General features: G+C 34.5%; 1 protein-coding gene across 4 annotated transcripts in view; it reads left to right on the top strand.

The window, feature by feature from the left end:
• Washc4 (WASH complex subunit 4) overlaps window positions 1-26,113 on the top strand; it is an 85,630-nt gene that overhangs the window by 4,540 nt on the left and 54,977 nt on the right. For 3 of the 4 annotated variants that reach the window (XM_071609574.1, XM_027942971.2, XM_034635763.2), the window contains exons 3-15: window positions 2,155-2,208; window positions 2,304-2,369; window positions 3,124-3,169; window positions 3,770-3,837; window positions 6,788-6,870; window positions 8,580-8,622; window positions 9,069-9,172; window positions 9,862-9,982; window positions 11,392-11,515; window positions 11,615-11,742; window positions 13,311-13,471; window positions 19,229-19,355; window positions 25,376-25,501. In XM_071609574.1, the coding sequence (XP_071465675.1) occupies window positions 2,155-2,208; window positions 2,304-2,369; window positions 3,124-3,169; window positions 3,770-3,837; window positions 6,788-6,870; window positions 8,580-8,622; window positions 9,069-9,172; window positions 9,862-9,982; window positions 11,392-11,515; window positions 11,615-11,742; window positions 13,311-13,471; window positions 19,229-19,355; window positions 25,376-25,501 (1,251 nt within the window). Of the gene's footprint in view, window positions 1-2,154; window positions 2,209-2,303; window positions 2,370-3,123; window positions 3,170-3,769; window positions 3,838-6,787; window positions 6,871-8,579; window positions 8,623-9,056; window positions 9,173-9,861; window positions 9,983-11,391; window positions 11,516-11,614; window positions 11,743-13,310; window positions 13,472-19,228; window positions 19,356-25,375; window positions 25,502-26,113 lie in introns of those variants that run through there. The other variant, XM_027943044.2, reaches the window with a different exon arrangement.

Raw genomic sequence — 26,113 nt, 5'->3', positions numbered from 1 at the left:
ATAGAGTTCTAAAATAATGCCGCTGTGAGCATTCGTGTACAAGTTTTTTGTAGACATGTTTTCATATCTCTTGAATGTGTAAGCCTCAGTGGAATTGCTGGGTCATATGCTGTTTAATTTTCTAAGGATCTATAAGACTTTTTCCCAATGTGGCCACACCATTTTACATTCCTACCATCAATGTATGAGGGTTCCAGTTTCTTTCCATATCATTGTCAACACTTGATATTGTGTTCTTAAAAAAATTATTATAGCCATACTAGTGGGTATGAAATGATATCTTATTGTGGTTTTGATTTGAATTTCATATGGCTATTTCTCCTATGGCTAATGATGTTGAGCATCTTTTCCTGTGCTCTTGGCCATTTATACAAATGGAGAAATTCTCTTTAGAGAAATGTCTGTGCAGATCCTCTGCTCTTCCTTTTTTTTTTTTTTTTTTTTTTCAGGGGTGGAAGGAGGTGGCAGGGTCTTGCATTGTTGCCCATGCCGGCCTCAAACTCTTGGGCTCAGGGGATTCTCCTATCTCTGCCTCCCATCTAAGTAGCTGGGACTTCAGGTGCTCGCCTCTGTACCTGGCCCTAGCCCATTTTAAAATTGGACTTTTTATTCTTGTGTTGTAGGACAGGTATTGACTTTTAAAATCCCACAACAATGCTGTATCATCTCTGTTTGCAAATGAAAAATAAAGGAATGGAAAAGTTAAGCAACACACTCAAAAAGTGAATTTAAGTGACAAATCAATAAAAGGCAGTTTAGTTCCAGAGCACATTCCTTATCTGCTACTCTAAATTGCCTTACTAATGCTTTATGTATTTGTAAAATGAAATTACTCTAAACTTTTCTGTCTTGCTGACTGGATAAGCATAGTTTTCCTTTAAAAAATCTTTAAGCTAAATTTGTTGCTATCTGTTTTTTTTTTCTTTGACACATCTATCAGAATCATTGTATATAAATTATAGGAATTTCACTAGGAAATTGCCATTGTCAACCTGTATTATCTCTGAAGGTAATGAGTTTCTGTATTTTTTTCAGTAAAACTTCTTGTTTTTTTAAGACTTATTCTTGAGCTTTAAGAGCCTCATAGTTGTGATCATAAACCTTGGTGTTTCTCTCAACTCTCAGATTTTATAAAAGGGTGAAATAATCTCTTAGCTTTTATGTTCCCCCACAGAAGCATTCTAATCTCTTAAATTTTATCATTATACAAAACCTTCCTGCTCCCTGTTGCTTTCTTTGGAATCTTCTTAATTCCATTATTGGGCAATTGTTTCATGTTTCTAACTCCACAAGAGTAGTAGTACTTCCGGGGAATCACAAAATCAGGCAAAATCTCTGAAAACAAATTCCAACATAATAATAAGGTTATTTACCTACATAAATACTAAATTGTTATTATTATTACCAAAAGAAAGATCTGAAACTTAAAAGTCATCACTTGTAGATGATGATTATAGGAAGGCTTTGTGAAAGAGGTAGATTGTGAGCTGGTCTTAGAAGATAAGTGAACCCAAGACTGCATTTTTAAGTGTTTTTGGGTCTTTGATTTATACAAGAAAAGATGATATTTTCTCTTTGTTCTGTTCTTTATGATAACTTACTTCTCCCTTTTAGCTATCATATTAACATCTTACTAAATTATAAATTGTTTTTTCCCCTCTTTGGTACTGGAGATTGAACGCAGGGCCTCACACATGCTAGGCAAGTGCTCTACCACTAAGCTACATCTCAGACCATATTTTACTGAATGTATGCCTGCATAATGAGTTCCAAAATGATAGTTGTCCTTTCCTATGTTCATAATTAATATAATTTATTGATTAGTATTATCTCATTACTTAGCATTTTATTGCACTGCATTTATAATCAACCACCTTATGTCCCAGAGCACAACTACAGTCTTTCAGCATAGTGGTGTTATGTTGGGTCATTTCTTCTTGAGCTTGTTTATTTTCCTTCTTGAGCTTATTATTTTTTCTTACTTCCTCTGTTGAGATTGTTTTGAACAAACAAGTTGGTTGGGTTTTAGTGCTGAGTACAGGGTCTAACACAAGTTTAAACAGAGTATAGATAGTCTCAATTCATGTATTTAAAATTTCAGTGATTTTTTTTTTCCAGATTAAAAAGAAATGTTCTTTTTCTTTGTTTCTATAGCTTTTGCCTTATGAACAGTCTTCCCTTTTGGAACTGATAAAGACTGAAAACAAGGTACAAAGTCCTAAACCTAAAAATGTATTTAAAAAAATGCTTTTGTTATTTGTTAAAATTTACTTTTTCTATTTTCTTTTCTCTCATGAAACTAGGTCTTAAACAAAGTCATCACTGTTTATGCTGCACTTTGTTGTGAAATCAAGAAATTAAAATATGAGGTAATTATTTTTATATCTAAAACTTAAAACCAGATCATTTAGAGCAAAAAAGTGCTTGTATATGTGTGGTGTTCTATGAATATTGAATATTAAATGAATTATTTGAAATAACAGTAATGCTAATAATACTAATAGTAAGATACTAATAGTTATAACACCATTGCGTACTTCTTGTGTGCCAAACACCATGCTTATATGGTTAATCCTCCCTAACTCAGGGAGGTAGGTGAGGAATAGAAGAAACTGAGACTTAAAGAGGGTGTCACTTGTCTAATGTCTTGCATCTTAACAGTTTGAATCCAGGTCTGGATACCTCCCAAGATGGTGTTACCTGCCATATGTAGTGGTAGCTAGATATAACTGATTTCTTAAAAAAACCCTTTGAATCCTTAGTACCTATTTGGTTTTGTGTTTTCTTACCCAAGAGCCATTTACACTCTGATAAAAGTTGGTTTAAGTGTCATCTTTTTTTCCCTCTCACTCTTTGACACTGTGGTTGCTATCTATTAACTAGTGGAACAGTGTGGGACAATGAGGGTGGTCAGATGAGACAAGGCTAAAGAAATCAGGATATAGCTTTGAGTATCAGTAACATATTTGTTAATCTTAAGAAAAATTGAATTTACTTGTAAGCAGCTTTTGAAATTAAAAAAAAGTTGTAAATGATGTTGTAGTCCTCTGTTGTTAAGTATAAATAAGAGCGCCTAGAAATTTGAAAACAATGTTTAAAATTATTTTATTATTTTTTAAACAGGCTGAAACTAAGTTTTACAATGGGCTCTTGTTTTATGGAGAAGGAGGTATGTTTTAAAGTTTCAAAATGGTATTGTGGTAATGAGATTGAAATGAACGGAAAGTTGACAGAACATGATTATGGTCATGTATTAGTGTGAGAAAAAAAAAACATTCCCGTTTTTTGTTGGTTAAACAAGAGAATTCTCTAAAACTGATTTGTGGTATTTTCGTAAGTTACAGAGCATGGTAATGCATGCCTGTTACTCCATCAGAGGCTGAGACAGGAGGATCACAAGTTTGGGGCCAACCTCAGCCACTTAGCAAGACCCTGCCTCAAAATTGAAAAGGCAGTGGGGATGTAGCTTGTGGTGTAGCACCCTTTGGTTTAATCCCAGATACCAAACCAAATTAACCCCCCAAAAGTACCATATTTTTCTTGAATTCATTTAATAGTGAAGCAGATGGTTACTTTTAATTGTATGACTAATGTCGCATTTTTCTCTTCGGTAAAAATTCTTTAATGTTATGCAGATTAAAAAAATGAAGAAAAAATATAACAAATACTATGTGGATTAGAAGATGTCCTACTTAAAAAAATAAGTGTGTTTTGGTGTTGAATTCAGACGAAAAAATTGAAATGTAATTATTCATGTTGCCCTTTAAAGCTACAGATTCCAGCATGGTGGAAGGTGATTGCCAAATTCAAATGGGGAGATTTATTTCGTTCTTACAGGTAAGTGGTTTTTGCTTTCTAATGAGCTTTTTCTTTTAAAAGTTTGAATAAATCCCAATTTAGAAAGTTCTGAAAACTTTACATGCTAAGGATATGTGTGCTCTGTGAGACACTTAATAAGCATTGGATTGTAGTTTAAGAGATAGACTCCTGAAAAATTTCCAAGCACTCTTAGAGGAATAAGGTATCAAAATCAGTTTCTTTGCATAATTTTTTAAAGGATGATTTATCATGCTTTTTAAAGTAACTTCAACTTTGTACCTGTGGAAGAGGATAAATTACATGTGGGAAAGTTGTAAATGGTGAAGCTTAAGCTGTTGGATGAGCATTGATGAGATTGTTAAAAGCAGCGGTGCTTGATGCTTCTAATAGAATATTTCAATTTAGATATGCTTTGTATCTCTGAACAGAGTTTTAGTGATTCCATATCTTTTGGCTTGATTTAATCAAAAGCATGAAATAATCTCTATTCCCTTGCTGCCCCAGTGGGAGAGCATTCAATAATGCACAAAGTGACAAAAACAAAAATCAGGACTAGAGAAAAAATATCCATAGTTCCACCTCCCTTCTGATTGTTGGATATAAGACTTGATATGTTTTATCAAATTGTGCATGCAAATATATGGTTCGAATCCTTATAATTTCTTTGTGGGGTGTCTACTTGACCTAATTGAGAGCACTTTGTTGATGATGATATGTGTTATTCAAGGTCTTATCTAGAAAACAAATCACAGAAGGTCCTTCAAAAGAGCTAGATCAGAGGTTACAAAATGGCAAATAGTATAGCAAGAAGTCTAGAAATCTTAATTTACCACATGGGGGCAATAAGCAATAAAATTTTATATGGAATTGTTTTAAATGAGTAGATTTTAGCTGCATTTGACAAAAAACTAATTATACACAATAATATTTTTAAAAGAGGGTATTTAATATAAAGAATTGGTTACACAGGAATTAGAGGACTGAAAGAACAAAATAGGTAATCCAAAGGAAGTAGATATGACCTCAACATCAAGGGAACGGAAGGAAAAAGTTGGGTTTTCCAGAATCTAGGAGCTTTAAATAACCATGTGGAATTGGTGTTCATATCCCTGAGGATGTGGCCCTGCCTGTGCTGGTACCTTGAGAGGGTGGTTTGAGGTTATATTTGAAGTGCTGAAAGAAACTGGATACTGGTGCAAACTTCCATAGTTGTGGTGAGGTGCTCTTACATAGGTATCTTAATAAAAACAGCAAAAAATTGAAAGCATGTCCTCTTCCTGCCTCCTAATCTCTTATTGGCAGAATCTAACAGGAGGTCTTCTGGATAGGAAAGTGTCTAAAAAATATAGTTTATAGGGTTTCAATAAATGTGTCAGTTTCTCCCCTTAGTTTTATCAAATTTGTATTTCTTAATTTGCAGATATTTTATCCTGTGTATACAAGTTTAGAATTTTAAATGATTCCTGATAAATTTAATCTTTTATTGCTATGAGGTGACTCTTAAGCTATGATAATAATTATATAATATATAATTGTGGGGGCTGGGGTTGTGGCTCAGTGGTAGAGCGCTTACCTAGCATGTGGGAGGCACTGGGTTCAATTCTCAGCACCACATATGAATAAATAAAATAAAGATCCATTAACAACTAAAAAACATATATATTTGTGTAAATATATGTTACATATACAGGTTGAGAATCTCCTATCCAAAAATACTAAAACATTCAGCTCCAAAATCTGAAACCATTTGAGCACCGATGTGACAATCACAAGTAGAAAATATCATAACCTAGATTAATAAAAATACTGTATCCAATTGCCTGCAGGCTATGTGTATAAGGGGTATATGAATCAAATGAATTTCATATTTAGAACTTGGTTCCCATCCCCTGGATATCTCATTATGTATATGCAAATATTCTCAGGTATTCCAGCAAAAGCACAAATCTGGTTCCAAGCATTTCAGATAAAGGATGTTCAACCTGTGTAGTAATTAGCTATAGTAATGCTCATAAAATCTGTTTTGTTTGATAGTAATATGGCTGCCTTAACTCTGTTCTAGTTGGAATTTTCTTGATTTATCATTTTACAATTCTTTCAAATATTTTGTGTCATCATGCTTTTTTTAAGAAAAAAATGCATTTTAAAATAATTGCACATACAGTCATGTGCCATGTAACTGTTTCGGTCAACAGTGGACTGAATTTACAACAGTATTCCCATAAGATTATATTGCTTAGTGGTGTTATAGCTGTATTGATTTGTGTAAATACACTTTATGATGTCTGTACACCTACTCTTAGTGCTGAGGATACAACAGTACACCATAAAACCAACAAAAATTGCTGCCCTCATAGAGCTTAAAATTTAAAATAGTTTTAAATTTAATCAGATGTAAAATATTTTAGATATACACTGTTTCTATAGGTTTAAAAGTCGAGGTCTGAGAGATACAACAGATGTGAATTTATTATTTAATGACAAGCACAACCCTGGAGTAATTGATACTTCACTTATTGCGTGCCAAGCCCACTTATAGATTATAAAGGTACTTAATATTTGAAGTGATTTCTAGACCCCTTCTCTCATCTTCCTATATTCCAAAACTGGCAGCCTTTGAGCTCCTTCATTCATGTTGAGCAATAATTCAGTGTTAGCTACCATGCTAGGCAATAGATATTCAAAGACGGAATGAATCCCACTTAGATGCTATATGAATAGCTCGAACAATTAGACTTAAAATAGAAGTATGAATGAAGTGCAGTGGGAACAGAACTAAGAATGGCCTGGGATGCAGGAAGTGAGTTAATTGATTGCTTGAGGAATGCTTAAGTTATTTGACTTATGGGTAATTGGATATTTTACTAGAAAGTGATTATTTTTCAAAAATTCTTTACCATAAAAATTAGTTTAAAAAGATGACATTTAAAAGGCAATTTTGTAACACATACTCAACTTATCATTTCAGGAACTGTCTTGTTTTGTTACGAGATGCTATGAAGTGGTGATGAATGTAGTCCATCAGTTGGCCGCCCTCTATATCAGTAACAAGTAATGGATTTTAGATATGTTTTTGCTTTTATATTAGAGATACAGGAAATGTCTTTTAAAAACTAAACATCTGAAATAGTTTTTTGTTCACTTATTTATTCAGCATTCTTTGAATGCTTACGATGTTTTAAGTGCTACTTGATGGGTACATTACATAAATTAATAAACACAATTTCTACCATAGTGCATGACCCCATTATTTGTCTGAATGAGAATATCAACCAGAAAAAAAAAAAAAAAACTTAGAAGAAATTTGACCATATAGAAAAAAACTAATGTGGAATTTATTCTTGCACTATACTCTCTCTTTGCTCCTTTCTTATCTACATTAGTAGTTTCCTGATTCATGAGACTTTTTTTTTCTTAAAATCAGGGATCCTGAGGAGTGGAGCTAAGGAATCTATCCTGAAAAAATTTTGTAGTCCTATAATCTTCCAAATTTAGGGACCACTATCCTAAATTAAGAAACGTGATCAAGTTTTCCTAGAGCGTTTGCTATTACTACCACACAATAATATCTACCATTTGATTAATTCTTTATACTTAAACATTTTCTCACATTTACTATTTAATTATATCCTTACAGTAATTTTGTTTAGATGTTTGACTAGGGCTCTTTTTAAATTTTTTTATTTTTAGTTGTAGATGGACACAATACTTTTATGTATCTATTTGTATATGGTGCTGAGGATCAAACCTAGTGCTTCACATGTGCTAGGCAAGCGTTCTACCACTGAGCCACATCCCCAGCCCCTTGACTAGCACTCTTAATGATAAGAAGAGATATATGAGGCCCATAGAAGTTATTTATTAAGATTCCATGGCAACTTTGGCACTGTTACTTTGGTCATCAGTTGATTCATTGTTCTAAATATACCTTAACTCTAATTCATTAATTCATTGTTCTAAATGTACCTTAACTCTTCATAAATGGGTAGACTGTTTTTACTCTCATTCTCATGCATTTCTTATCAGGTACTTTTTTGTTCTGGCTTATCAGTGAAGTTATCCCTGTATCAGGAGAGAGTGAGAGTATAGCTCCCCGTCTCTCCCGGCCCCACCTCGACCCTAAAGGATGAAATTGATTTGAATTTTCTCTTTATTTTAAAAATGTGTTCTTTGAAATATCTATATGTATTTTAACATATAAATACTATTGTAAATTATTTATTGTTGAGTAAATTGGATGTTTAGGAAGAAAGTGAAATGAATTTTTCTGTGGCTTTTGATTTTAGTATAATCTTAGAAGTATGTTTTTCAGTAGGAATAAGAACAAGAAATCAATCTGACCAAAGAGAGGCCTAGTTCCAAAATACCACTTCGAGTAGGATACAAAGAGCCTAGCTGATAATTGAAGAATTCTAATAGTTAGAAAGATATAAGTTTTAGTTTTGTTATTTCTGTCATTATCCAGGATATATCTTTTAGGTTTAAATCGTTAGGATTATTCATGGACCACATGTTGTCATGTCCCTTCCTGTGAGTACACAGGGATAGCAGTCTGAATGCATAGGTCAGTTCCCTTCTTAGGAGAGAGGAACATGGTAGTAATTTCTTAGATCTCTTAAATTTTAATGACTGAAGCCTTAAGATGAGTGCATATTAAAATTCTAAGAGCTTCTGCTGATGTGTATATTCTTTAAAATAAGAATGAACTGTTTCTTTTAAAAAAGCAATTTTTTTTTAACTTGGGTGTTATTTTATTATAGGATTGCCCCCAAAATTATAGAGACAACCGGAGTTCATTTTCAGGTAATTTAACTTGACCAGTAAAGCTCATTTTTACTGTGTTTTACTTTGGAGTATGTGTGATTAGGAAGTGTAACAATCATACCAAGATTCTTATAGGATTTTTTTTCATATTCTCTTTTCACTTGTGTAGTTGATGAGGCATTACTGACTATCAATGTTATTTTTAGTTTTCCTGGTTGTGGCCCAGTACAGATTCTTCATAGTCTCTTTGATCAGTGAAATAAATCTGCAAAATGTCATAATTAAGGAAGAAATATTGGGCAAAGTGTTCTCTATTTAAGATTGATAGTCTCATTTGAGGATCAAACCTGTAGTTTAATAAACTGATGTTACCCTCCTGCTTTAACTAATTCAGTAATTAGCCCAAATATTTTACTTTAAAAATCTATATGAGGCTTAATTTCTAACTAGTGACTAAATGATAATCATTAAAGGTTTTTTGACAGACTATGTATGAGCACTTGGGAGAACTGCTGACAGTTTTGCTCACTCTGGATGAAATTATTGATAATCATATCACACTGAAAGACCACTGGACTATGTACAAAAGGTACATCAATTAAAATAACTTTATTCTCTTACATTTATGAAGATAGTACTGTTGCTTAATTTCAGATGGATTTGTCTGAGGGCATGATAAACCTATATAAAGCATATTCATTCATTTTGTTTTTGTATCAGGGATTGAACCCAGGGGCACTTAGCACTGAGTCACATCCCCAGCCCTTTTTTAAATTTTTTATTTTGAGACAGGGTCTTCTCAGTTGCTCAAGTCCTCACTAAGTTGATGAGGCTGGCTTCGAACTTGCAATTCTCCTGCCTTAGCCTCCTGAGCCAGTGGGATTTAAAGTGTGCACCACTGTGCCTAGCAAGCATCCTCATTCTTAAGAAGAGTCAAATGTTAATTTACCTGCCTTAGGACTCTGATTTATTTTTTTCCTTGGACTCTATTCAAGTGATGTTTTTTTTTTCTCTGAATTGGCTTCATTTTATTACATGCTCTAAAACTTTATTTTATGTTTTATTCAATGTATAAATATTCACTAAATATCTGGTATATACAGAGCTCCAGGCATCTGAATTTAAGATGATATAAACAAGCAAAAGAAAATTTCATGTATGAGGATTATTCTGCTCAAATTTTCAAATGTATAGCACCAAATAAGAATGAGGAAAAAGTTTTGAGTTTTTAACAATTCATTAAGTAGATTTAAGATCTTTTTCCTGCTTTTCTACAAGGTTACTGAAGTCTGTACATCACAACCCTTCCAAATTTGGAATTCAGGAAGAAAAACTAAAGCCATTTGAAAAGTTCTTGTTAAAACTAGAAGGGCAGTTACTTGATGGCCTGATATTTCAGGTGAGTAGAGCTGTATCAGGCTATAACCAATGAGCTTGTATTAGTTAACCCAGCTAAGAATTTTTTGAATACTGTTGAGTTTGTTTTTCTTTAAAAAGTGCTTTGACTTAAAATCATTGTTAGTGTATTAATTGATAACTATTTTGGTATCTAGTAGTAAACAAAAAAGTGTATTGATTGTACTAGGGGTGAGGGTTTTCTTTTAAATTATGTAAAAGGAGAAAATTAAGGACTAAGATTTAAGTGTTTGTGTTAAATATTTTTTATTGTTAAATACATATTGTTTGTTGTTAAATACCTCTAGATTTAGGTTTGTAAAACTACCTTAAAAACGTCTGATGAGGGGCTGGGGTTGTGGCTCAGTGGTAGAGTGTTCACCTCGCACATGAGAGACCCTGGGTTCGATCCTCAGCACCACATAAAAATAAATAAACAAAATAAAGATATTGTGTCCATGTATAACTAAAAAACCATTTAAAAAAAAAGTCTGATGAATTCATCCTAGGCTCAAGGAATATAATGTTGAGTATGCACAGTTCATTTAGTACCTTCTATGGATGTTTAAATTCTGATTAATTTAAGTAGCATACATTAATTACTTCCTATTTTTTTTTTTCTGCTGCTGGGGATCAAACCAAGGCCTTCATATATGGTAGGAATCACTCTACTATGAGCTATATCATTAGCCCTAAAAATCACTTTCTTAGTCATAATAGCTACATTTAGTGTTACCATTACCTAATAGTCACATGTAATTCATGGCAAACTGTTAATTAGATAGCACATAATCAGAACATTTCCATAATCACAGGAAGTTCTATTGGAGAGGTCTGACTTAGGTAGTGTCCCCAAGAGATTGGATTATATTCTGTTATACATGTGCTTCAGGGTAACTTTTAATTTATATTGCTCATGATCACAATTTAAATAGAATAATCCCAGCTTTTGTTTTTATAATTTAACTGTTCATTAGATTCAGAAGGTAACTATTTTTGATATTTATTCTTTTGCCAGGGGATATTTCCATACATACTATAATAAAGTGCTAGGAAAGCAAATGTAAACAGAAAAAAATATAGGTTCTACCCTTGAGAGTGCAAAGTAAAAATAAAAACATGTTTCCCAGTGTGTCATCAGAAATATCTTCTGTACACCTCTTAAGCATCATTTTGGATATCTGTTTATCCAGAATTAGGTATTTGTGGTTTAGTTTTCTTACTTTCACATAACTGTAGTCAGATGTATAAGTACATATTTTTCAGTCAAGAGGACTTAGGTACTAAAGTAAGAATCTGTGTCTCAGTTTTAATAATATTAAAATGATAACTATAGGTGTTTATCATATATTTTAAATGTTTGATTCTTTATGATTAAGAGTCTCAATTTCTCTTTAAATATCTCCTGTATAGGCTTGTATAGAACAACAGTTTGATTCTCTCAACGGTGGAGTATCTGTGTCAAAGAATAGCACTTTTGCTGAAGAATTTGCACATAGTATTCGCTCAATTTTTGCAAATGTAGAAGCCAAACTTGGTAATATAGATCACATTTTGGGGTTTTTGTTTGCAAAGTTTGCATTGCCTTATAAGCATAATTTAAGTGTATTTTTCTCTTGTGTTATTATTTTATAAGGAGAACCTTCTGAAATTGACCAGAGAGACAAGTATGTTGGAATTTGTGGACTCTTTGTACTGCACTTTCAAATTTTTCGAACTGTTGATAAAAAGTTTTATAAGTCTTTGTTGGATATTTGTAAGAAGGTATGAATTTGGAACTTATTTTTTGAGTAGATTGAAAAGATTTTGGATATAACTAGATATTTAAAATATATTTTATTCTTATTTACAAAAATAATTCGATAGTATTCAGAGTTTTTTTCTTCCACATTTTCTTATTGGTGCATTATAGATGTATGTAATTATGGGATATGTTGTTACATATTTGTACATGCACACAGTGTAATAATAAAATTTGGCCAGTATCTTGATAGTGTTCAGTTTTAAAATCCAAGGGTTCCAGAAATAAGTAACATAGTAAATGGAAATATTCTGTAATTCCACTTCATAAGACTATATATATAGACAGGTGGATGTTTAGATTTTTTTTTCTTATATATTTTACTGCTAATACTGCATTTTTCTTCGTTTTTTTCCTCTTCTTTTTGTCACTCAGTCTTACTGTTAACGTAGAAAAAATTTAAAGTATTTTTTTCTGCTAATGTATAAAAAATTTAATTTTTTTCTGCTTCTTTGATATTTCCCTGGGATTTCTGAATTGAAAATTTAGTTTGTTTGTAATGTCATCAAATTATACAGGACCACATGAGAACCAGCCATCAGTTTTTTTTCCCCCCTCTCATTTGAAAAAAAATTTCTTTTCACTAATAATAGAGTGAAAGTAAGGACATAAGGATTCAAGTTTTTATTTGTACTTTCATTGTAAAATCTGTAAAACAGCGGGGAATTGGGTGTGTGTATGTTCCTGTGTATGTGTTAATATTTAGGAAGAATAAAATTGACATGTTCAGCACCAGAAATAGAAATGCTTTCACTTTATGCCATAATAAAATATTTGTTTTATAATATATTAATGTGTTTTTTTGGTTCTGTTTTGATTTTTGCTACTGGGGATTGAACCCAGGAATGTTTACCACTGAGTTGTATCTCCATGCCTTTTTATTTTTAAATTTTATTTATTTATTTTTGTGTACTGGGGATTTATGTTTTTGTACCCATAAGCACTTAACCACTGAGCCACATCCCCAGCCTTTTTTTTTAAATACTTTTATGTATGTATGTATGTATATATGTATTTATTTATTTTTATGTGGTGCTGAGGATCAAACCCAGGGCCCCACACATGCAAGGGATGTGCTCTACTACTGAGCCACAACCCCAGCCCCGTCCCCAGCCTTTTTATTTTTAAAAAAATTTATTTAGAGATAGAGTCTTTCTGAGTTACTCAGGGCCTTGCTAATTGCTGAAGCTGGCTTTGAACTTGTGATCCTCCTGTCTCAGCCTCTCGAGCTGCTGGTATTACAGGCGTGCTCCACTATGCTCCTTTTTAAATTTTTGAGACAGGGTCTCACTAAGTTGTAGGGGGCCTCTCTAAATTGTGAAAGCTGTTCTCAAACATGAGATCCTATTGCCTCATTTTCCCAAGTCACTGGGATTGCAGGCATGCGCCTTAGCACCTGGCTCTATTAATGAATTTTTTTGTGTGGTTACTTTTTCATGATTTGTTTTCCACGTACATTGTAGAACTACTAAACAGTGTGTTGTTAAGCTTGCATTTAATATTTTTTTCTCCCTTGTCTTCACTGTTTCAGGTACCAGCCATCACATTAACTGCTAATATTATTTGGTTTCCTGATAATTTTCTGATCCAGAAAATACCAGCAGCTGCCAAACTTCTAGACAGAAAAAGTCTTCAAGCCATTAAAATACACAGGGATAGTTTCTTACAGCAGAAAGCTCAATCACTTACCAAGTAGGTTTCATAGGCAATTCTAGTGAAAATATATGTTTTATAATGTTTTATATTGAAAGCATTTGAATTATAAGATCAAGGGTCCTTTTTTATTACCAGAGAAATTTGGGCAATTTCCAGATTTATTTTCTAGAAACTTTAAAAAAAAAATTGTGTAGGCTTAAAGTCAGTTTAAAGTGTAGGCTTATTGTTTATAGATACACTTTTTATTAGCCATATTTTTTTTTTCTAAAGTGAAGTCTGATTTATTTTCAGTATGTCTTTTTTTTTTGTACCAGGCATCAAACCCAGAGGTGCTTAACACTGAGCCACATCCACAGTCATTTTTATTTTTTATTTTGAAATGGGGTCTAAGTTGCTTAGGGTCTTGCTAAGTTGCTGAGGCTAGCCTCAAACTTGTAACCCTCCTGCCTCAGCCTCTTGAGTAACTGTGATTCTAAGCATGTGCTACCTCACCCAACAATGTATGTCTTTTGATGAAATCAGGAACCCTGGGTGTTCATGATATTTGGAGGAATTGACTTTAACTTGCTGCTCTTCTTTTTATTCCCCTTTTTACTTACTTATCTGAATTTCTGTTTCTTTATTTTGCGGTACTAGGGATTAAGCCCAGGGCTTTGCACAAGCTAGACAAGTGTTCTACCACTCAACTATATCCCCAACACGTTTTGCTTTGAGACTGGATCTCAGTAAATTGCTGAGGTTGGCTTTGAACTTTGGAACTTTGGATCCTTCTGCCTCAATTCTATTAGTTGTAGGGATTGTAGACATGCGCCACTATGCCCATCTTATTTTATTTTTATGAAAGTATATATTTAAAAAGTCAAAAAGTGATAAAGCTTAGAGAGAAAAAGAATTGTCCTGAGCCCAATTGTCCTGTTCTTCCCTGTACCTCAGTCCTACTTCCTAAAAGAACACTTAACTCTTTGTTTCTTCAGACATTTACATCTTTATGTTTTGTTTATCTCTTATTGGGTTAATTTTCAAACATGCACATAAAAAAATAATGTAAAGAAACATGTTTTCATCACCCAGCTTCAGAAATCAATGTATAGCACATTGTTACATGAGTATACTGCTAACACTTGTTAAATTGGATGAAGATTTTAAGTGAAATGGCATGAGACTATACCATTGACTTTGTTCTGTATACGTATATTGTCTGTGTTATGATGAAAAATATAACAGGAATTCTTAACTACTTTCTGTTGATCCTGATGATCAAGGTGAAATTGGGTCTCTGCTTTACAACGAGGGAAGGAGAAACATTACTGAAATACAGGAAATCCTTTAAGTATCTTTTAGGAGCCGCATTTATTGTGATTAGTCAGTGGAAAATGATAACACTTCAGGTAGGTCTGCTCACAGCAGAGATACCAGAGCTCTATTGTACATCCTAAAACAGTGGAAGAGGGACAAAGGTTTGAGTATAAAGAGGTGAATTTAATATCAGATGGAGAGTTAGGTTAACAGGAATTAGGTTAAAAATAGTTGCGTTATCAGTAAGTTAAAAAAAATGTGTGGGTAATTAAGTTCTTAGAAGCTCAGTATTCTTTTGTGGTGAGATGCAGTTGTTAAAAATGCCAGTGTATCCTCAGATTACATGAATAAACATAGTACCCAGGTCATGGACCTATCTGGGCCAAGGGAATTGTTAGTTTCATTAAATTCTTATTGGTTAGATCATAGTTAGTGTTTGGAAGTACTGCTTTTTACAAGGGCCAGAACTCCAGCTAAATAAAGCTGATCAGGATGGCAGAGGATCTGGTGAACCATGCCTTCTCTTTTTAAAGGCCATGGAGAGTCTTTCTGTAGCTTGTCCTTTAAAAGAGAAATCTGAAGAATGATGTGGTGAGTTTCTTTCTGAGGGTCATTCAGAGTGAAGAGAGAGCAGATTTGATCTCTGTGGCTCCAGAAGATTAAATTGAAAATGGAAGGTGGAGATAACAGATAGTAATGATAACATTTTAGAGCAATTCATTATGTAGCAGACCTTGTGCTGAAGGGTTATGCACATTGTCTCATGTAAATTCTGTAATAATCTTAGGTGAGAAATAATAAAAGTAACAGCTGGAGACTACGGAGTGCTCACTGTATGGAGTGTGTATGTATTATGTATGTATGTATATGTGTGTGTGTGTGTGTATGTGTGTGTGTGTGTGTATATATATATATATATATATATAAAATTCAGGAACTACTCACGTATTATTTCCTCTATTTACCAGAAAAGCCCACGAAGTAAATAGATAACTCATGTTATTGCCATTATATAGATTAGAAATGTTAAGTAGAGAGAGATTAAATTTTCCCACGTTTAAATAACTATTAGGTGGCAGAACCAGGAAGTTCAGGTTGGAGCCCAAACTATTAACTGCTACTCTAAACTTTTTAATCCTATTTTTAGGAGGAAAATTCGGTTTAGAGAAATGAAGTTTGCCAGGCCACACACTTCAGTACACATTAGAAAAGGAATTCAAACTGGTATCATTCCTGTTGTAGGGCATCTCCAGTGGGTAGAGTTTTGCAGGTTGCTCTGAGATAATATACTGTGCTTCACTGGAGCTGTGTGCAGTGTAGATGAACATCAGCCCACCGGATAGTAGGAGGTGAGTCTTAGTAGGTAGAGATAGAAGTTCACATACAAATTTTGTTTCTAAATTCATTTGAATGCAAAGATCGATCCATCTCTCTCTCTCTCTCTCTCTCTCTCTCTCTGTATATATATATATAGAGAGAGATAGATATATCTTTATTATTTCTCACCTAAGATTATTACAGAGTTTACATGAGACAGTGTACATGAGATATATATATATGTGTGTGTGTGTGTGTATGCATATATGTGTGTGTATGTATGTTTGTGTGTGTGTGTGTGTGTGTGTAAATAAAATTTTGGAGTTTCAGAGAGCTGAAGGTGGTGGTTATGTTTTTCATTCTTTTTGCAATTATGCCAGAAACCTAAAATTCACCTCGCTAAAGTGAAACTCTGGAGAAGGGAAATGCAGTCAGTGTGAGCTTTGTCCTGACATTTTAAAGCAAGTTGGGGGGTGATAGAGCTGTCTGAAGGGTGGGCTGCAGTGTTTATGTAAGTGAAGAGGGAGGACTGCAGGAGTTTCCCTGCCCCTACACTAAATGTTAGATTTGAAGTCATCAGTGTCCCAGCCACTGCCTTCACTGGGATTCAAAGTCTGTGGTCGCTACATTTTGCTTTTCATTCACAACCATTTTGACCCTCAAAAATAACTGCCTTTAGGGGATAGAGGTCTAAACCCTTGTGTCACTCTCAGGTTAACATACTGTTGTTGACATTGCTTAGTGCTTTTTATTGGGACAGGAAATTTTTTTTTGTTGTTGTTGTTAGTGTTTTTCCTGTTTGTACTTTGAAAGGAAGCTGATAATCTGATGAGACTCTGGGGCATTTTTATACTTTTTGTTAACTTGAAGCAGTTTCAAGATCTGGCTCTGAATGTGAGAGTGATGGGCAAAACTGATGTAAACCTCTACTTTGTTGACAGTGTGATCTGAGGCTGAGAATGCTTTTTGCTTTTGTAATGCTTTATGCATAATTGATCTACTTGCTATCAGGGAATGCTACATAGTCTAGTCTCTTTTTCTGATCCTTGCTTATGACTTTTTTTTTTCCCATATGAAATTGCCAATATCCTGCCATTTTTGACCAGCAAAATTAGTAGTTTTTTACATACTCAACATAATGTAATGAAACTCCTTATATTCCTCACTCATTTTCAACGCACAGCTCTTATGAATTTCACTGGAATTATCTTACACTTTATATTCACCCTAAACATTTGTCTTTTCTAAACATGACTCTTTTCTAGAACTCCTGTTCATAGTATTCCAATGCATCTCCTTCCGATCCTTGCACTACCAGACAAAGCATCCTACCCAGCCTACAAGTCCACATTTATTCTCATTCTCACCTGGGACACTTCATTTATCACACTCCCTGGACCATCAGATGCATCATCCCCATAGCTCTTCCCACTGGGAGTTCTTTCACCACTTCCTTCAAGATCCCCCTGAGTTGTTGCTCATGACCCATCTAGGTGCCTCCTGAAAACTGAAAGTGCTGCTCTAAGACCTTGTTTTTTCACTGTTCCATACTTTAAAATAGATGTTTAACAATATATTTCAGCACCTTTGGAAGCAAAGCCAAAACTGTAACTATTGGTATCTTTTGTTTAATGGAATCATGGCACCGCAGAAATTGTTTTTCTCAGAGTTTTATGCTAGGGGTTGCTTTATACCCCTAAACACATTACAGATTTTGATGTAATCCCTTTTCAGACTTAGTTTTTGAGATTGACAGTTTGCCTGGCAATGTGGCTACCCACCAACCTCACTGTGGGATTCTACCCTTAGTCAAGTGAGTATCTTTAGTCTCCTGCCCCAAAGAGCTCTCCGTTAGTGATTCTGACTGGCAATAGTCAGATATTTCTTTATGCTATCTGAAGAAGGGTTTAATAAAAGAATTAGTATTGTTGGATCACATAAAAAGGAATTATTCATTTTTTGCACATTTTTTTTTAGAGAGGAAAATTTAAATAACTTGTAGGAGTTAAAATTTCCCATCTGAATTAGACATATTGGCCGAGTGATTTGTTTGTAATCATTCTGAATAGTAGAATTACCCTTATTGTTTGTTTTCAGGATGGGACAGCTTCCTGGATTTGGGCTTGAATATTAGTGTGGAAGCTTACTAGTTGTATGATCTTGGCATATTACTTCTGTGTGATAGTTTCCTCTTCTGTAAGGTGGAAATCTAGCATCTACTCATAAGGTCAATGTGAAGACTGAATTAGCAAATTTTTGTAAATGCTTAAAAAAGTGGCTGGCAGACAGCATTCAATAACTGTGATCTTTTCAATTGAGATTCTGGCCACTTCCATTGTTCTTTCTGGTTCAAGCTGTCATTCTCTTTATCTTGCATTATTACGGTAGCTTGCTTGGTGCTTTTCCTAAGAAAACCATTGTCCCCTCTATAGTTTGTCAGAAAAGTGATACTGATCATGGTAAAGTTAGATCAAGTCACTCTGATCAGATCATCTAGTGGCTTCCCATGTCACTGAGTTGAAGTCCATTCTTTCCACAAGGACTTCCAGTCTCTTCCCCACATCTTGAGCCCCTACCCCTGTACTTCTCTGTTCTCCTTTTCTGCTCTCATTCCTGCTTAGTCTGCTCTAGTCATACTGACTAAATTTTTGTTATTAACTAAACATGCCAGACACATTTCCAAATGTCTTAGGACATTTACGCTTATTACTTACTTTCCTTAAATTCTGTTCTTATATATTTTGCCTTGATTACTCATTCATTTTTTTCAATCTTGGCATGAAGTCACCTACTTAATTAGCCTACTTTGATCACTCTATTTAAAACTGTACCCCTGATCCAGGCCCTGCCCCTTTCTCTGCTTTATTTTTTTCTCACAGGATGTATTCTCTAACATCTTTGAGTTATTTTAAGATTTTAATTATTGATTTCTTGATTATGTAACTCTAGAATATAAGCTTCACAGAGGAAGGGATTTGCATCTGTTTTGTTCTCGGTACTATATAGAATGCCTCACCTGTATAGGCACTCAGGAAATATTTGTTGAGTAAGTAAATTATATCTATGATATCTGTCTTTTGAATGGCTGCTGTAAGGAAAAATTTTATTTTGACCAACATGATAAAAATCGAACTCAATTTCTTTCCTGTGCTTAGTAACCCCAATATTTTCCTTTGTTAGAGATGTACAGTCTTACTACGTCTTTGTGAGCTCATGGATGATGAAAATGGAATCTATTTTATCTAAAGAGCAGAGAATGGATAAATTTGCCGAAGACCTCACCAATAGATGTAATATTTTTATACAGGTAGTTACGTCTTCTTTTTTGGAATATTTTTGGGGGTAATTTCTTTGTTAATTTAATTTATAGAAGTTACAATTGGAAAAAACTGGGAAAGGATAAGGGTATGTTTTTGTGTTAAAAAATTCTTTTGGTTATTTTTGGATAAATGTGCCTTATTAATTTGGATTTCCTAACCCAAAGCTATGCATTCCCTTTAAAGCATGACTTTTTTTAACTGCATCTCATAAATTTTAATGTTGTATTTTCATTATCAGTTTAAAATATTTTAAAATTTTAATTGTGACTTAAATCTGTGGGTTTTTAAATGATGTTTCTTAATTTACAAGTTAATTTCTTAGTTATCTTTTTATTACTGATTTGAAGCAATATTCAAATTATTTGTTTTGAAATTTATAAAGTCCTAGTCTTGGCTCAGCATTCGTAAACATTTTATGTGTACTTGGAAAGAATGTAAAATTTACATTTGTCAGTTGCAGTGTTATGTATATGACAAGAGGCTTACTTTTATAAATGATTTTTTCTGTGTATTCTATTTGTTATTGAGAGAGTTGGGTCAGAATCTCCTACTATTGTGCATTTGTCTATTTAGTTTTGTAGTTCTGTCAATTTTTGTTTCATATGATTTGAGATTATGTAGATTATGTATTAAGTTTAGAATTGTTATATCTTGTAGAACTGGACTTTTTATCATTACGAATTGTGTGTTTGTGGGCTGGGGATGTAGCTCAGTGGTAGGGCATGTGCTTAGCATGTGTGAGGCTCTGGGTTAGATCCCTAGCACCCCTGCCCCTTGAAAAAAATACTTGTTTATCTTTAGTAATGCTTTTTGTCTTAGGTCTCTTTTGTGTGATATTAACATAGCTGTGCCAGTTTTCTGTTAGTTAATATCTTCATGGTATATCTTTCTTGATATTTATACTTAGAGCCTTTTGGCTCCCTGTGTGTGTCTCCTGTAAGTAACATTTTTTCCCCAATCTGATAATCTTTGTTTTTCATTGAGCTTTTTTTAAAAAATGTATGTAACTATTGATGTATATACATTTTAAAAAAATAATTTTTAGTTGTAGATGGAAGAGAATACCTTTATTTTTATTTATTTATTTTTATGTGGTGCTGAGGATTGAATCCAGTGCTTTACACATGCCATGCAAGTGCTCTACCACTGAGCTACAGCCCCAGCCCTTGATGTATATATATATATATTTTTTAATTTTTTATTGTGGGTTGTTCAAAACATTACAAATTTCTTGACATATCATATTCCACACTTTGATTCAAGTGGGTTATGAACTCCCACCTTCACCCCATACACAGATTGCAGAATCACATCAGTTACACATCCATTGATTTACAAATTGCCATACTAGTGTCTGTTGTGCTCCGCTGCCTTTCCCATCCTCCACCCTCCCCCCTCCCCACCTCTCCCCTCCCCTCCCCTCCCCTCCTCTCTCTCTACCTCCTCCACTGTATAACCCTGAGGGTCTCCTTCCATTACCATGCAATTTCCCTTCTCTCCCCCTTTCCCTCCCACCTCTCATCCCTGTTAAATGTTAATCTTCTTCTCCTGCTCTTCGTCCCTACACTGTTCTTAGTTACTCTCCTTATATCAAAGAAGACATTTGGTATTTGTTTTTTAGGGATTGGCTAGCTTCACTTAGCATAATCTGCTCTAATGCCATCCATTTCCCTGTAAATTCTATGATTTTGTCATTTTTTAATGCAGAGTAATACTCCATTGTGTATAAATGCCACATTTTTTTTATCCATTCGTCTATTGAAGGGCATCTAGGTTGGTTCCACAGTCTTGCTATTGTGAACTGTGCTGCTATGAACATCGATGTAGCAGTGTCCCTGTAGCATGCTCTTTTTAGGTCTTTAGGGAATAGACCAAGAAGGGGAATAGCTGGGTCAAATGGTGGCTCCATTCCCAGCTTTCCAAGAAATCTCCATACTGCTTTCCAAATTGGCTGCACCAATCTGTAGTCCCACCAGCAATGTACAAGTGTACCCTTTTCCCCACATCCTCGCCAGCACTTGTTGTTGTTTGACTTCCTAATGGCTGCCAATCTTACTGGAGTGAGATGGTATCTTAGGGTGGTTTTGATTTGCATTTCTCTGACAGCTAGAGATGTTGAGCATTTTTTCATGTACTTGTTGATTGACTGTATGTCCTCCTCTGAGAAGTGTCTGTTCAGGTCCTTGGCCCATTTGTTGATTGGGTTGTTTGTTCTCTTATTGTCTAATTTTTTGAGTTCTTTGTATACTCTGGATATTAGGGCTCTATCTGAAGTGTGAGGAGTAAAGATTTGTTCCCAGGGTGTAGGCTCCCTATTTACCTCTCTTATTGTTTCTTTTGCTGAGAAAAAACTTGTTAGTTTGAGTAAGTCCCATTTGTTGATTCTAGTTATTAACTTTTGTGCTATGGGTGTCCTATTGAGGAATTTGGAGCCCGACCCCACCGACTGTAGATCGTAGCCAACTTTTTCTTCTATCAGACGGCGCGTCTCTGATTTGATATCAAGCTCCTTGATCCATTTTGAATTCACTTTTGTGCATGGCGAGAGAAAGGGATTCAGTTTCATTTTGTTGCATATGGATTTCCAGTTTTCCCAGCACCATTTGTTGAAGATGCTATCCTTCCTCCATTGCATGCTTTTAGCCCCTTTATCAAATATAAGATAGTTGTAGTTTTGTGGATTGGTTTCTGTGTCCTCTATTCTGTACCATTGGTCCACCCGCCTGTTTTGGTACCAGTACCATGCTGTTTTTGTTACTATTGCTCTGTAGTATAGTTTGAAGTCTGGTATCGCTATACCGCCTGATTCACACTTCCTGCTTAGCATTGTTTTTGCTATTCTGGGTCTTTTATTTTTCCATATGAATTTCATGATTGCTTTCTCTATTTCTACAAGAAATGCCGTTGGGATTTTGATTGGCATTGCATTAAACCTATAGAGAACTTTTGGTAATATCGCCATTTTGATGATGTTAGTTCTGCCTATCCATGAACAGGGTATATTTTTCCATCTTCTAAGATCTTCTTCTATTTCTCTCTTTAGGGTTCCTTGATGTATATTTTTTTAAAACTATCACTTAACTAGTTGCTTTCTATTTGTCTACTTTTGTTCTATATCCCTTTTCCTTCCTTGTGGATTATTCTTATCATTTTATTTCTCATTTTTCTAATAGCTTGTTATTCTGTATTTTACTGTTCTTTTTGAGATTACTCTGGAGATTTAAAGATGCATTGTTTTCTCACTCAGCTCTCATATAACTTAGTAGTTTTACCACTTTCCAGATAATGTAATGGTTTTAAAGCACTTTAATTCTGTTTATTTCCCTCTCACATTTTGTATTGCTATTGGTAACTTTGATTCTTTGTATATTTTAAATATAAGCATTATTTTTGCTTATATTTTGTTATTTTTATAGTCAGTGTTCATCTGGATTCACACTGCCCTATACTTTCTGTTTATTTTCATCCTTGTGTGGAATACGTGCTAGTAATTCATTTAATATGCATTTTTTTTTTTTTTTTTTTGATGAATTGGCATAGTTTTGGATCTGCGTATGTCTTCATTTCAGTAGTTTTGCTGTGTTAGAATTCTGGGTTGGCTGGTTTTTTTCATCTAGGTTTAAAGATGTCATTGTTTTCTGGCATGCTTTGTTTTTGTTAAAGTTAGCTGCTGATTTTAAATCTTTTTTTTTTTTTTTTAAGACTTCTTTGTTTAATTACCTGTAAGATTTAGGTTTTGGATTTTGGCAGTATTACTGTGATGCTCCTAAGTGTTTGTGTACGTGCTGTTTGGAATTTGTAGTTTCTTGAATTTGTGGGAAATTCTCAGTCATGCCTCAGTACTGCTTCTGTTCTTTTCTTTTTCTATTCTTATTCTCTATATCTAATCTGCTGTTTAGGATAGATTGGGAACCCAGTCTACCACAATCAGTCTAGGACAGTTGGCAGCCTGGATCACATCAATCCAGTCATGGATTGAGATGATTTGAAGGACTTCAAACTTCTGATGGCTAGTTTTGTTCCAGTTCACCCTTAATTGGGGGAGGGGGCAGGTAATCCATCTTTTCAGGGTCCCCAAACAGAGCCTGGATGGTTTCTCAGAACTTTCTCCCCTCCTTGATGGGCTGTGAACTCCTGTTTTTTATCCTCTTCCCTGGAGACATTGTTGAAAGATGTACTTTGCTTTTGTCTTTAACAGAATCCTCTAAGGTAGATATTCTAAGAGAAGGCAACCCCAAATACTGGCTCCCTTCTCTGGGTTTCTGTCTTCTCTTAGATCTTGGCCTCCTGTTTTCTTACTTTTTTTCTAGCTCTTTCATGCCTTCTGAGAGATTTCAGAACTGTTTTGCTCACCTTTTCTAGTTCTCAATGGGAAAGGTGGTTCATATTATTCATTCTGTCATTAATAGTAAGGTCCCAGACTCCCCTGTCCCCATTTAGATTTTAAAGTACATCCTTCATGTGTAGCCAGTTCACAGATTAGTGATGAAGCGGGTGGAATGGGCCCAGGTGTTCTGTACTTCAAGCCCCCAATTGGGGGAAAAAAAGGAATCCTTTTTTCTGCCTGCCATAGTGTGGCAGCAGAATGGAGTCTGTCTCTTCCCTGGCAGGTAAGATAATGATGAGTAGATACCTTCCCTGTTCTTCTGTTTCTGCTTTGTAACTTTTTCCGGCATGGCATTAGGGCAGGGTTGATGTGATGGTCTGTAGCTGACAAGGTAAGACTTGCAGCTCCTTCTTGAAGTATATCCCATGCTTTGGTCTTACTGCCACTTTTCTTTCTCTTTCATTTCCTCATTCTCATACTTAAGCATGTTTCTTCACCACAGGTGAGTAGTGGTTCAGAGAAACTCCCACTTCTACTCTGTGTTGAGTATCATTCCTTTAGCAGAGCCATGGTTACTTCTGTGAGAGAACTTTCTCATGTGTGGTGGGGCAGGAGAAAAAGGTTGACAAACACTGGTGTAGATCCTGTCTCACCTTCTTGCCTGTGTCCACAATTACATAGTTGGTTCATCTTTGAAATATAAATGTATATTTTGGGGACCTGTAGAAGCCCAGAGAATTGCTATCATTATCTTTGCATTTCTGTGTGTCTCTTTTGGGTTTAAAGGAAAATATATTTGAGCTGGGTGTGGAAGCGCATACTATAATCCCAGCTACTTGGGAGGCTGAGGCAGGAGGATTGCAAGTTCAAGGTCAGCCTCAGCAATTTAGTGAGACCCTGTCTCAAAGTAAAAAATAAAAAGGGCTGGGGATGTGGCTTATAGACTAAGTGCCCTGGGCTCAATCTCTGGTACAAAGAAAAAAAAAAATTGAGAGTTAACGTCCCCTTTTCCTGTTTTCTTATTCATTCTTTCCCTGAATTTAATAGTGTTAAAAATGTTTTTAAACCTGTGCTTCCTTCATGAATTGAAGGGGAGGAGGCAATCTGTTCTCAGTGAGCTAAAAGGAGAAAAGGCCTGATTATCAGAGACAGGATAGCAGATGGACTGTGTGGACTGGTCTAGGAAAAGAGGAAAGGTGGAAGTGACTTGGAACTCAGAGATTTCCTTGTGTGTCTGCTTTGATCAGAAAGCAGCTCTCTTCTTTTCCAATTCCTAGGTCTTTAGAGTCCTCAGTTCTTGCCCTAAGTGGCAACAGATAGGAGTCTGTTCTCTTCCCTGGCAGGTAAGATGAGGAAGAGTAGAAACCTCCCTGACATCCAAACCATTTCTCTGAAGTTTTTTTTTTTAATGGAAATATTTAAAAACTGATTATATTCTATAATTTCAATGGTACTAATATTCTGTTTTTTGTGGTAGTCTAAACTTTAAGGGCTGCTTTAAGCTTAAATTGTCCCTGAAAGCAAGATTATTTCAAAATTTTAAGACTGGCTTTAAAAGGAACTTGAAAACACTAATTATTGGCAAGTTGGGGACTAACTACTATTAACATAGAGAATTAAGTCTTGAAGAAAGGAAATCTTTTCTTATGATTATACTCAGTGTTTTATTTTCTTTTACAGGGCTTCTTATATGCATATAGTATTAGTACTATTATTAAAACCACGATGAATCTCTACATGTCCATGCAAAAGCCAATGACCAAAACCTCAGTTAAGGCATTATGCAGGCTTGTTGAACTTCTGAAGGTAGGTCTTGGGTTATGTTACCTTGCCATCATGTTTCTCAAATGACCCAGTCTTAAATTAGAATGATCTTGTAACATTTGACTTTTTGTTTACATGAGAACAAAAACTTGTGAAAAAGTGTACTTGCCTCTCAAACGAAATTTCTAAATATTGCGAATGTTCATTACAGATGCTTCTTGACTTATGATGGAGTTATGTACTGTTAACCTCATAACTTAGTGTAGTCCGCCTTAATATACCCAGGATGCAGATGGGCAAAATCATCTAATTCAAAGCCTATTTTTATAATAAAGTGCTGAATTCATCTCATGTGATTTATTGAATAGAAAGGGAAAAACAGAACATAGGCTTTATACCATTATAAAGTAGAAACATATAACATACCATTATAAAGTAGAAAAATTGAAGGTTGAAGACTGCTTATATAGTTAAACTTTATTGAAGGTTAAGGTAGTGAGAAAGGAAATAGTAAGGTTTTAGTATTATTAGTTCAGTTTTATTTATGGAAATTTTAAAAGTGGTTTTTAAAAATTTAAAAGCATGTTAAGTGATGTTAAAAAACCACAACATCCATTATGTTATTTTTTATTTTTATATCCATTATTTTATAAT

Source organism: Marmota flaviventris, chromosome 3 (genome assembly GCF_047511675.1).
Source record: "Marmota flaviventris isolate mMarFla1 chromosome 3, mMarFla1.hap1, whole genome shotgun sequence".
NCBI lineage: Eukaryota > Metazoa > Chordata > Mammalia > Rodentia > Sciuridae > Marmota > Marmota flaviventris.
The sequence above is the reverse complement of the archived record's forward strand: the minus strand, read 5'-3'. Positions and strand labels throughout refer to the sequence as shown.